This window comes from Ursus arctos, unplaced genomic scaffold, assembly GCF_023065955.2.
Source record: "Ursus arctos isolate Adak ecotype North America unplaced genomic scaffold, UrsArc2.0 scaffold_10, whole genome shotgun sequence".
Taxonomy (NCBI): Eukaryota; Metazoa; Chordata; class Mammalia; order Carnivora; family Ursidae; genus Ursus; species Ursus arctos.
In genome coordinates, this window is record NW_026622764.1 from 75888533 (window position 1) to 75902065 (window position 13533).

The 13533-nt window shown below is 35.4% G+C and overlaps 1 protein-coding gene across 5 annotated transcripts in view; it reads left to right on the forward strand.

Annotated features, from left to right (window-relative positions):
* ZDHHC20 (zinc finger DHHC-type palmitoyltransferase 20) overlaps positions 1-13533 on the forward strand; it is a 70273-nt gene that overhangs the window by 23591 nt on the left and 33149 nt on the right. For all 5 annotated transcript variants that reach the window (XM_057309705.1, XM_026492980.4, XM_026492979.4 and 2 more), the window contains 3 exons: positions 831-857; positions 5142-5245; positions 11292-11412. In XM_057309705.1, the coding sequence (XP_057165688.1) occupies positions 831-857; positions 5142-5245; positions 11292-11412 (252 nt within the window). The remainder of the gene's footprint in view (positions 1-830; positions 858-5141; positions 5246-11291; positions 11413-13533) is intronic.

Genomic DNA, 13533 nt, shown 5'->3' on the forward strand with positions numbered 1-13533 from the left:
GATGCATTTAGGAAACTGCCTTTCGTTCAGGATAATTAGACCACAGGTATAGGCAAATGACAGACTGGAGAGGTAGACAGATTGTTGATTACAGAGGGACTATAGTTATTAACCCTGAAGATTTTGGACTGTATTCTGTAAGTGACTTGGAGGTGTTGAGTATTTAGCCATCAGATTTGTTGTGGTGAGGTGTGTTAAGCCGATAGTTGAAAGTCTCTTTAAGCTATTATGTTTGAAGAGAGCCTGACATTAGGCAATGGGACAAATTGAGAGTAGATGACAGATTTGAAGAGGCATAGGTAGTAGAATTAACAGGACCTAGAGGCCATTGGACTATCTGGAAAGAAAGAATAAATAGCAATTCCCAGGGTCTTAGGTTAAGAATAAAAAGCACTCTAAAAATTACAGGAATAAGTTCTGTACTTTTCTCTATAGAAAAACACACGTCGTCTTGAGTGTAGCTTTTACAAAGTCTGGTAAGGTACATCACAGACTGATGACATGAGCTCATAGAGGAGAGTCCTATTCATTCTGTAGGTGACAATAAAGAGCTAAAGGAAACCTAACTATAACCATATTGATAGACTTAAAATTAGCAAAGGTCTGAAAAAAATTTTAATGTGATTGCAGTGTTGATAAAAAAAATTTTATGCTTAACATTTTAGTATTTTTAGGGTTTTTTAAGTACGGTTCTGAATTTGCATTAGTGTTTACATTTTATAACTGAATTTATTTTTGTGAAAATGATATTGAGTAGTCAATCTGAAATAAAATGTATGTACAAAATGTTTAAAGTATATTATTTATTAACTATTTTTCTTCTATTCTAGTTACTCTCTCTGGAAATGGAGAAAATGGTAAGGCATTTTAAGTCTCAATTTAAGTAGAATACTTATGGTATCCTAATTGTGTCCCACATACTTTTTATTTAGTGATGACTATATGTGTTTTAGTTTTCAGAAAGAAAATACGTGTTTTTAAATTTTAAGTAATTAAAAGGAGATCTAGTATTGTGTTTATTCCTATTCAATATATTTTCATTTGTGTTACTTATATAAAGTGAAGTAGCTCTTATTCTGTAAGACACTTAGTACCCAAACTACTTTGACATATTTATGTACATATTTGTGCCTTGTATATTCTTCAGAATGCTTGATAGTAGTGATTCAAAGATTTTTAATACCAGTTCTAGCTAGGGTTGATGAGCAGATTTTGTTTCATGATGCCTAAATTTTATTGACGGTTCTCTTGTTTATATATTGTTAAAAATAGTACTTTACTGGGGCACCTGGGTGGCTCAATCGTTAAGCGTCTGCCTTCGGCTCAGGGCGTGATCCCGGCATTCTGGGATCGAGCCCCACATCGGGTTCCTATGCTGGGAGCCTGCTTGTGTTCCCTTTCTCGCTAGCTGTCCCTCTCTCTGTCAAATAAATAAATAAAATCTTTTTTAAAAAATAGTACTTTACTACTCACAGACATTTAACAAAATAACCAGACTGTAAATTTGTAAATTGTATTTACTAGTTCATTTTGAAAGGGAATTCTGCTTTTTATATTGACTAGTTAATGAGATAATGCCTAGTGGGGAAAATTTAGTGCTCCAATTTCACCAAGCTAAGAGAAAATATTAAGTCTATTGAGATCAAATTTCAAAAATGAGATTTGATTTGAGATAAGAAAATCCAGAGAATTTCTAAAGCAGTTAGAAATTATTAATAAATATCCATTCTTATTGGAAATAATGAGGCATTAAGCATGTAAGTCTCAAGTTGCCTTTGAATCTGATTTTTCAATTCTAGCCCGCGTTGCAGAGCAATAGACTCAATCTTGGTAGGCTTGATTTTCTTCCTTTAAATCAAAACTGTTTTCTATATGTGAAAGCACAGATTGAGAAAGCAGAGCATTTCTGAAGTACTTACGAAAGAACATCTAACCTGTCTCGTTATTTCTTGTCACTATTTTCCCCATGTCTTTCAAAGAATCTTTTGACGATGTTGTTTGCTTTTTTGTTTTTTTTTTTTAATTCACTTTTAGGTGATTTTTGAATCAGACTTTTTGATTTATAGATTCAGATTTTTGGGTTTTTTTTCTTTGATTTAATTTGCTTAGTTAACTAAGCTTTTACTTTATTCTTTTTTTAAAGATTTATTTACTTATTTTAGAGAGAGAGAGAAAGCACGAGTGGGAGAGGCCGAGGGAGAGGGAGAGAGAATCTCAAGCCGACTGCTTGCTGAGCGCAGAGCCTGACACAGGGCTTTAACCCAGGACCCTGAAATAAAAACCCAAGCTGAAACCAAGAGCTGGCCTCCCAGCTAACTGTGCCAGCCAGGAACCCCCTTTATCTATTGCTCCTAACCAATGGTTTATAGCATATATATGTGATCAGAAGTTTTCTTATTAACAATCACATTATTTCAAATTTATGTAAAAGCAGTATTTCCTGTTATTCTTTACATTATAATTTGATATTTTCCATTTGTTAAGTACTTATTACATTCCAGGCATGATGTTAAGAGATTTATCGTTTTTTTTTAACTGAGAGTTAAGATTTTTTTAAAGCAGACACCATTTTGTTTTTGTACCTGTGGAGAGCAAAAATACTCTAAAAATATTTTAAATGTCTTTAAAAATATTTTCGGAGTATATTGTTTTATATGCTGACCTTAGTTTTAAGTAACTAAATGATTAAGAAGTTTAAAGTACCTCAAGGTTACCATTTATCTCAAAGCTATACAACAGAATACAGACGAGGCTTGATTGAATGTGGGGGCCAGGCAAAAATTCTAAAAAGTGAAGTGAGGTAGGTGAAGATAATATTGCAAACTCAGTAAATGGCCTCAGTGTTCATATAACAGTAGGAGACTGAGCTCCAATATACTTTTCCAAAGGAAAATCAAATGAAGGAATGATATTGAATCCATTAGATAGACCATGAAGTTCAACCTGGAGGGAACAGGGACGTAGAGAATGCAGATTTTGAGAAGCCAAATTTTCAATGAGGATGATAATCAGTTTTAGTGGACATGAAAAGAAAGAAAATTTGAAGATAGAAGAAAGTTGTGGTAAGGATTTTGTCTTGGCATCAGATGTTGGCTCTGAAATAGGATGTGACTACTAAGATGATGGGTAAAGTGGAGGAAAGTATATACTTCTTGGTGTGACATAACGAAAAGAATCTTGGATTTTTACCAAGCAGATATGGGTTTGAATCCTGGCTTTATCGTTTACTAAGTGACATTGGGCAGGATATTAAATTCTCTGTGTCTGTTTCACATTTGTAAACTGAAAGAATACCGTACAGGACTACAGTGAGGGTTAGAAATATAGTGCACATTATATACCTTCTAATAGGCTTTCAATAGGTGGAAGTAGTGATTTGAGTAGCTGTGGTCAAATATGGTTACCAGGAAGCCCCAGTGTTTTATAGTGCATTCATCAGTCATGAGTCGTGCACATGGAGTTATTTCCCAGGAATATCACAGCCAAGGTGGAGTAGAAACTATGAACAACACATTTACACTGGCCATTGAGATGGACTGGAGGGAAGGAGACCAAATTGGCTTTTGCAGTGATCCAAATGAGTTGAGCAACAGTTTATGAGCTGTTACATTGGCAGTGAAAATAATGAGAGAGAGGAACTAGAATTTGAAATGCTTTGTGCTGATTAGCTGTGCGATATGGGGAGTTACTGGGCCCTGGCTTCCTGTGGGACTCGTGGTTCTGTTCTTAGACCATATGTGCCCCAGTACAATTGCAAAAGAAAAGGCTGGGTCCAATGAGTTGTTAATTTTTTTATCATTATTTTATTTAAAAAGAATATTTTTTAAAACCAAAAGTGAAAGGAGAAATAACCTCAGACCAAAGGAAGAACAGTACTTTGAATTGAATACATCTTAGCTTTATAAAAACTTCACTACATTGCTCTTAATGTCTCTCATTTCACTGCAGAACAGTGAAAACTTTTATCATTCCTTAAACTTGGGAAACACAGAAATAGGGAACGTGCAAAAAGAACCAGATTTTGAGAGGAAAGATTCTTGGATAGTAATAATAATAACAGCCAGTATTGGGACGCCTAGCTGGCTCAGTCAGTAGACCGTATGACTTTTGATCTCAGGGTTGTAAGTTTGAACCCCAGTTGGGTGTAGAGATTACTTTTTTTAAAATGGCCAGTATTTATTAAGGATTTATTATGTGCCAGGCACTGTTTTAAATGTTTTGCATGTATTAGGTCTTCAATATTAAGCAACTAACTTAAATAAATTAAGTGTAATTTATGTAAAGGTAATGAATTCTGAAAATAATGGAGAAGGCTTATGTGGAAGAAGTAATATTTGATCTGAACTTTAAAAATGAGTAGAATTTCAACCTTCGAAGCTTGTGTCTGCTTTGTTTTCTTCAGTGGATTTCTGGTGCCTCATTCCAAACAGAAAAAGTTAAGCACCTGGTAGATAGTTCTTGCTTCCTATGGAAACCAGTCCTCCTTCTTTCAAAAAGAAAAACTGTAGAACACAACAAAAAGCTCTAAGTTGTATCAGTGATGAGTTAATATTTGGAGATAAAGATGTTAGAATGTTTACACTAATCCACTTGTGAAACAGTTACTGCAGAAATTTTAAATGGCTAAAAATTTTTCATGAGCCTATGTTGAAAGGAGAATGAAATTAAATGTAATGTTTCTGGTTAATCCAGAAACTGCGTTTTTCAGATTACTCATTCACAGTGATGAGAACTTCGTTTGTAGTTCCTTGAATTTAATGTTCGTAGTGATGGAATCTGTCTTAAATAATTTTTAAGTCATTTAAAATGTAACTTTTAAGAAGAGCTTGAAATTCAGTGAGTGAAGGAGGTGTTTCAACTTGAATGTTCAGCAGTTCAATAAAATCAAATCTCATCTCAGGCTATAGTCTTTACTTATAAGCCAGGCTGATAACCCTTAAATGCAGGAACTGAATGTTTCTTCATATCTATAATGGTAGGTCATTCAGATAAAGGAGTTTATAAATTTGACATCTTCAGTAGGTTTTAATTAAGGTATTTATTGGATTAAGCCTCCTGACCCTGAATATTGTGTTTTACTGTAATGCTTTTTCCTGTTTTCACCTGGATTCAATGAAATGTTATTTGTTTTTATTTACCAGGAAAGGCCGTTGTTTACCTTGTGGCTTTCCATCTGTTCTTTGTTATGTTTGTATGGTCCTATTGGATGACAATTTTCACATCTCCCGCTTCCCCCTCCAAAGAGGTAAATTTAATGTTGGTAAATTACCAAATGCTGTAACTAATTATGGAATTATTTTCCCTGTGTTACCTTTGTTAAAATTTTATTACATAATGCATTTGTTCTGTTTCCGTTCATGAACTTGCTTGGTGACTCCACATTGTGAATGTGAGTCGTCAGCCTGGTCTCAGACACAACCCACTGACTTAGCACACTAAAAGATTAATCATAGTTTACTTATTACTGGTATTTTTCTGCCATGCTATATAGTCTTAAAGACATACTTTTTTTTACTGGACTAAAAAATCTTAAGGGACAGAATTGAGTTAGAAAAGTAGAGTGTATTTTTGGACACCTTAACATATTTTCTCAGGCCTGAACAAATATGACGCAACTAAAGAAAGTTTTGATTGTGGGAAACAAATTGTCTATAGGCTATTGTTTGTTAAACTTGAATATGGCTAGTGTTTTTTCTAATTTGAGGTTCCATTGGGAAAATAGTGTGAGTAAATATTTATGTAGAGTTAAGTTTTAAGACCAGTATGTTTCTCTTGCTTTGACATAGCTGACTGAAATCTTGTATAACTAGATGGCTAAGAATGTACCCTCTGGTGTTCAGATTATATGCGTTTGATTTTCTGCTCTAACACATTACTTAATGTCTCAGAGCCTCCGTTTTCTTATTGCAAAATGGAGCTAACAGTAGTGCCTCTTTCTGTGAGATGTTTGTGAGGATTAAGTGGGATTCATTCACGTAAAGCTTTTAACACGGTACCTGCCACATGGTTGGCAATCAGATATTAGATGATGATGATAATTGTTTCCACTCATAAAATTCATCAAAATTTGTTAAAAATTATAGACCGTGTGTTTAAAATAATATCAATTTCCATTTAACTTTTTATAAAACATATATACAGAAAAGTATATGCAAGTGTACACCTGATGGATTTTCACAGACCGAACACGCTTGAGCAACCACCACCAAGTTGAAGAAACAGAACATTACTAGCATCTCATAAGCCTCCTCATGCTCCCTTCCAGCCATGCAAACCCACTTTCCTGCCCCCTAATAGCATCAGTTTGTCTTGCCTGGTTTTACACTTTACATAAACAGAATCATACACTCTGTGTGTTTGTGTCTTTGGCTTCTTTCATTAACATTCTGTTTGCATATTCATCCATGTTGTTGCATGTACTTGTGGAGCATTCATTCCCATTATTGTTTAGTATTTGGTTGTGGCAAATAATAGTTTATTTAACTGGTCTTCTGTTGATGGGCAGGGGCATTTGGGTGGCTTCCAGTGTAAGGCTCTTACAAAGAGGGCTGCTATAAACATTCTATTGCATATACCTATGTATATACTTATATATGTACATATATATATATATATATATATACATATATATATATGTATATATATATTGTTCTTTTGGGTGGGTGCCTCAGATTGGAATTGCTGGATCATATGTTGTGTGTACATTCAGCATTAAGTAGAAAATGCCAAACAGTCTTTTGCCCATTTTTTTTCTATTGGGTGCTTTTGTTTTAAGGGGTAGTGAAATGATCAATCAAACTTAGTGTTTCTTAAAATATATTTGTCGGACATTTGGTAATAATTAGTTATGTTACAAACTGCCATCCATATATTTTTATTTTTAAGATTGATTTATTTTTAGAGAGAGAGCACATGTGTGCAAGCGGGAGAGGGCAGAGGGAAAGGGAGAGAAGCAGACTCCCCACTAAACACCGAGCCTGACACAGGGGCTCAATCTCATGACCCTGAGATCATGACCTGAGCCAAAACCAAGAGTTGGTCACTTAACCGACTGAGCCACCCAGGTGCCCCACAAACTGCCATCTATATCTTAAACTCTGAGTTGAAAAGGAACTAATTTTATTTAATCACTTACTAGTAGTGATGGCTATTGAAAACGTAGCATGTATAGAAGTAAATAGTTCTTGTTCTAGGAAATAAAAAATAGAAAAAGAGGGTGCCTGGCTGGCTCAGTCATAAGAGAATGTGATCTTGGTCTTGGGGTCATGGATTCGAGCCCCATGTTGGGTGTAGAGATTACTTAAATAAATAAACTTAAAAAAATAGAATAAAAACAGTTGTTAATACTTTTGAGAAGCAGTAGAGTATACACGTGAAGAACTCAGACTTTGGCTCCCAGACTGCCCAGGTTCAGCTCTTCCTTTGCTACTTAGTAGCTGTGTGGCCTTGGAGACTTTCCTTAGCTGCCTGTACCTCAGATCTCTCCTGTACAATGAGGATGATAGTAGTACATACCTTACACGATTGTTGTAAGTATTGAATAAATTAATAATTTATGTGGTTAGTAATATTTATAATAATAATATATACTTCATAGTATATGTAAAGTGCACAGAAGAATACATAGCACTTAATAAGTGCCATTTAAATGTTATTTCTTTATTTTGGTTGTTGTTTGTCATATTGCATCCATTTAGCATTCAGCCGAGGGCTTAAGCCTTTACATCCACTCCATCCTTCATGCTCCCCTATTCCTAGAAGTTCAGCTGATTCCCCAGGCCTGGGTCCAGTGGCCCTGCTATGGCATGCTCTGCCTTCTCCATCATAGAACTTACCATCTAGTTGCATAATTACCTATTGACTTGTATGCACCACCTTATTGTCAGTTTTTTGAGGGCAGGGATCATTCTTTGGTGTCCTGCACTATATCACCCTCCCCACTCTTGAGCACATAGTGGGTGTTCACTATTGAATGAGTTAATTATTAAATCATCAAGGGCCAGCTAAGTTAAGCTGCATTGACAGTCAAGAAAGAGCAGAGTTTCTGGTTCTCTTTCTAAATAAATAAGCTTCCCGGTGCTGAGATAGCTCCTTATAGTAATTACAGAGCTGTGAGGTAGCTCCTATGGTAACTGTAAATGGACTCTGTGAGCCGAGAGGTTAGAGCAACACTGGGCAGGCAGACCCAAGGAAGTTGGTTGAGTCTGAATAGCAAAAACTCTACATTTTTAGGGAAGTTAAGTTATAAATATGGGTATTTTTTTCATCCTTTGTCAGCAAGTACTTGGTACCTATGGTTTATCAGACTGTGTTAGGCTCTGAGAATAAAAAGAACAAGAAACACGTGGTCCTTAAATTTTAAAAGGAGAGACAGATGGTAGACAAGTAAACAAAATAATTATAAATTATGATAAATTTAGATAACTTTAGAGTAAGAACGTAATGATATAGTAAAGCATGACAATAAAAGATATTAGGGCAAAAAGCTACTTTAGGTGGTATGGTCAAAGAAATCTCTGAGGAAGTGGCACTTAAACCAAGACTTTTGTGAGTATCTCTTTCAGCAAAGTGTTAGCTTTTTGAAGGAAAAATCTTTGTTGGTTATTGCTGTATCCCCATTGCCTAGATTCAGACCTCGTATGTAACAGGCAATTGCTAAATATGTGAATGAATGAATGAATGAATGAATGGTGAGGAGAGGGCAGCATATGAAGAGCTGGCAGGCATCTTCCATCACTAAGTGTCATCTCTAAAAAGGAAATAGGGCCCCATCACTTCTCTGGTAATCCTACAGAGATTGCCAGTCAGCTACAAGACAAAGGTCATGCTCATTTGCATGGACACAAGACCCTTCATGAACTAAAATCTTAACAAACTTCATCCCTACTGCTTCTTTCTGGAACTCGATAGTCAAGTAATGTTTTGCCCTAACTATACCATGCTATATTCACATCTTTGTGCTTTTTGTATGCTACTCCCTTTACCAACATTCTCTTTCCCTCCTTGTTTTCCTGGAAGATTCCTGTTTATTTCTCAAAACCCAGCATAGGTACCACTTCTTCCAAGAGACTTTCATCGACAATCCCGACCTCCTCCTAAAGGAGCTTTTATCATACCTGGTAACATATTGTACTATGCTGATTTGTAAGTTATATTTCTTTATTGACATGGCCAGGATTCCTACTGGACTGTAGAAATGTACTTTTGAAGGCAAGGGCTGTATTATTCATCTATGGATTCCTATCACCCCGAGCAGTGCCAAGTTCTTAATTGGTATCTAATATATATTTAAATTGAACCATCTGAACACTGAATATAAGATGATGATATTTCATAGTTTGAGTTCTGTTTTGTAGTTTTTAATGAAAACTAGATGTATAGTAATAATTTCCAAAGTCTAATCCATTTTAAATTTTGTTCCATTCCTCATCTAAAATTCTGGTGTCTTTTGAGATTTTCATTTTAAGTTTTTCTTAATTTATAGCATTAGTCCTTAAGGAAAAGTAATGATGTTGAGGTCTGGGCTACTACCACAGGCTAGGTCTATCCTTGAAATAAGATAGCCCAGGGAAATCTGTTCAGATTTTACAAGGAAACTTTAAATTTTGATTGGAACATCTCCTATCCAAATATATATTTATCATCATACCATATGATTCTTATCCTCTACTGTGCATGCTTCAGAGACATGTCAGGGAAGAACTTTTACTTCAAACAAGTTACAAGTTACAATTCTCTTAAAAGAGAATGGGCCATTTTGCAAAGTAGGGAAGTATTTCAGTACCCGAAAGTATTCACGAGGGATTGGATCTCAGAAACATCGTCTGAAGATTCCTACCTTCCTGGGAAGTTAGATAAGTGACCTCCAGAGTCTCAACTTAAGATTATGGGAAACTTTTCTGACCTCTTTCTGTTCTATTTGTGTTACTTCTCATGCCTTAGAAGTAAAGTTGGGGGTTTCTTATGCCAGCAAGATTTGATTGTGGGAATTAGGCAAGGTAATCTAAATAGACTCTTCTACTTCCTAAACTGTGGTGTTTGGTCAGGTTAGAGTAACAGTCTGTAAAAAGCAAGAACGATTATTTTATAGTAGCAATATGGAGGGAAGCATACTAGAGTAGAACTCAAAAGACTTGTAATTTAATATCAGCTCTGCCAATAATTGTGCAATCTTAGAAAATTCCCTGAGCCTCTTGGTATCACAGTTTCCACAGCCCAGAGCTCTTTCAAATGCCAAACTGTTGCCTTGTTTGTAACAGGATAGCCTGCACTGTTAAGCTAATACTATTATTACTAATGATGAGGCATCAAGAGTATGGAAAGTTTTGGTAGTGAGTTAGCAGGTAGATCAAGATACTTGGATATAAAAACTCCATTTATGACTCTTCAGGCCTTTTCAAGCAAAACCTTGTTTTTGCTTGAAAAAATTGAGAAACAGTACAGTTAAAATATAAGACATGATTAAGAGCAAATCTCAAGCTATTTTTAGTTTAAAAGGAAATTCTGTGAAATAAAGACGGATAGAAACTGAAAGCTTCTGTTTACATGAAATCAGAGGCATAAAACTGAGGGTCCTTGAGATGCGGGATGACATGACAAGAGGAGTAACTATAAATAAGTCCTTTGTAAGGAAAATGCTATTTAAGAAATGAACTGGAGGCTGGCCACACTATGGGAATAAAAACTTAAGGATTGGAAACTAGAAATAACTCCATAAAGGAATTACTCTTTGAGAAAAGGAGACTATGCTTGCCTTGACAATCCTTAATAATTTTGCAGAAATTACTCCTATTGGTTGGCTTTTTAAAAGCTAAAACAAAGTAGTAAAAGAATGACTTGTTGACCTCATTGGGATGTTTGGCCAGAAAATAGCTGGACCCCATGCCTGTGATTTAACCTCTTACCCAAAGCAAGTGAATCTTGGACATCCTTCCAAAAATTAAAAATTTCTTGACACTTATTTTCAAACATCAAAATTCTTACTAATAGAAAATATATTAGGCCCTTTTTTGTTGAGGGGTATTTAATTTTTTTCTGTAAAATACAAAGATGCAAAATTTTCTAGTTCATATTTTTTCCCATCATTAGTATAGAGGGCGTATATTTTTTAATCTGTCAAAGGTATGTAGTTTTGTTAAAATATACTTGATTTAGCTTCTTTAATTTGAGAGTAAGTTTTGCCTTCATAGAAGAAAATGTTTTTGTTTTTTTCTGTTCAGGAAGAAACTGTTTTTCTGAGCATGATCGTTTATGGGATTAAAAAGAATTAATAGTTATTTCTTCTTTTATAGTTCTACTTGTCCAATTCTGAAAAGGAACGTTATGAAAAGGAATTCATCCAAGAAAGACAACAAGAAATTTTGAGAAGAGCAGCAAGGGACTTACCTATTTACACCACATCAGCTTCAAGGAGTAAGAAAAACTAGTCTTAAGCTTTCCTTTGCAAGGAATTTTTAAAATATGGTTAATCCTGCCAAGATATATCTGCATGATTTGACAGTTAAATGGATATTGTGATTGCTACAGATAACATCTGCAAGAAGATGATTTTCCTGTGTTCTGTATCTTCTGTGGTATTTCAGATATACAGACATATATACATACATTGATACAGATTTTTTAAGGGGCTCACTATGAGCCTCTTTTCTCTGCATTTTTTTTTTTTTTCCAATTCAACCTCATGGCTAAAAATGTCACTTGTTATTCTTAGCAAACCATCATTTAGAAATTCTGGTTTGAATTCGAATATTGTGTGTCTTCACTTAGTAATTTTTTAAAAAATCAAGAATGTGCTAACTTAGAATGGAGAGGAGTAAAAGACACAAAGGGGAAGAATCCTGTCAAGTTTTAAAACCAATACTCAGAGAGCCCAAATTTGAACTCAGGTTTATCTGGTTCCAAAGATGTTGGTATTTCCACTCTCCCACTGCCTCCACTGACATAGGTGACTCCTGCAGCACCTTCCTTTTCTCAGGGTGACAGTCTTACAACACAAATGAATTTATGAGTGGCCAATGTAGTCACTTAAGTATAGGCAATTGTTTTAAGTTATACACTGTATACCGCATGAGTTTTGTTCAAATACGGATAATATAATAGCTAACAAATATTCTGTTCTGAGTGCTTTACACATACTCATTTAAACTTCACAACAACCCTGTGAGGTAGATACTATTGTCTTCATTTTACAGATGAGGAAGCTGAGACACAGAGGTTTATAACTTGTACAAGATGTTAGGAAGGGATATTTGACTGACTTTTAAATTTTTCATGCATTTAATACTATTCTTTTTGCATGACTAATATATTGCCGTCCATAACGAAAACATGAATTTCAAACCAGACCCCAGCTTTTCCATTACTAGTATAGTGAGAGGCACTAACTTTCTAAGTTCTTGTTTCCTTATTTTTTATTTTGTTGGTTTTTTGGGGGTTTTTTTGAGAGAGAGACTGCAAGTGCTGGGGGGCAGAGGGAGAGCAAGAGAGAGAATCTTTTTTTTTTTAAAGATTTTATTTATTTATTCGACAGAGATAGAGACAGCCAGTGAGAGAGGGAACACAAGCAGGGGGAGTGGGAGAGGAAGAAGCAGGCTCATAGCGTAAGAGCCTGATGTGGGGCTCAATCCCATAACGCCGGGATCACGCCCTGAGCCGAAGGCAGACGCTTAACCGCTGTGCCACCCAGGCGCCCCAAGAGAGAGAATCTTAAGCAGTCTCCACGCCTGGTGCAGAGCCCAATTTGGGCTCAGTCTCACAACCCTGAGATCATGACCTGAGCCAAAATCAAGAGTCAGATACCTAACTGACTGAGGCCCCCAGGTACCCCTTTGTTTCCTTATTTTTATATGAAGATAAGAATATCTACATCTTTGGGTGAGTGGAAATATTAAATGAGATACATAAATGAGATATATACATTTAGTGTAGATCTTGGTATATAATAAATTTTCAGTAAATGACAGTTAATATAAAATAATCCTTTTTTGTATTCAATTATGAAAAATCTGATTCACAATGATTATTTCTACTTATAGTTTTATAGATTAAGAACTTAACCCAAAGTCCAAGACTTCAGAGAATTTATGAATTCTGAGATAATATGCAAAGTTGTGGGTACATGTAGTTTTCAAAGTACCCCATTCATACCAAGATAATCTGATTTTAAAGAGCAGTATGTGCATCCTGAAGAGTTAATAGCCACTGATGTAATATCTTTGCACTTAAGGCTTTATTATTTTTCATTAATTATAGTGGCTTTCCTCTAATCTGAATAATACCCTTCATCTATTCAATATTGTACCAGAATTATGCTAAACACTCCACTGGTGATTATTTATCCTCAGAACAACTCTGAGGGAGGTGCTGCACTTGTCTTCATTTTAGAGATGAAGAAATGAGGCACAAATTAGGTGTCCAAAGTCCCCAAGTGATAAGATCTGGGATTTACAGCTTACCTTCTGACTACAGGCAGAGTCCCTGCTCTTGAGCACCATTTTATACTGCATTTCTGTTGCTTAGAATTCCAAACTTTGG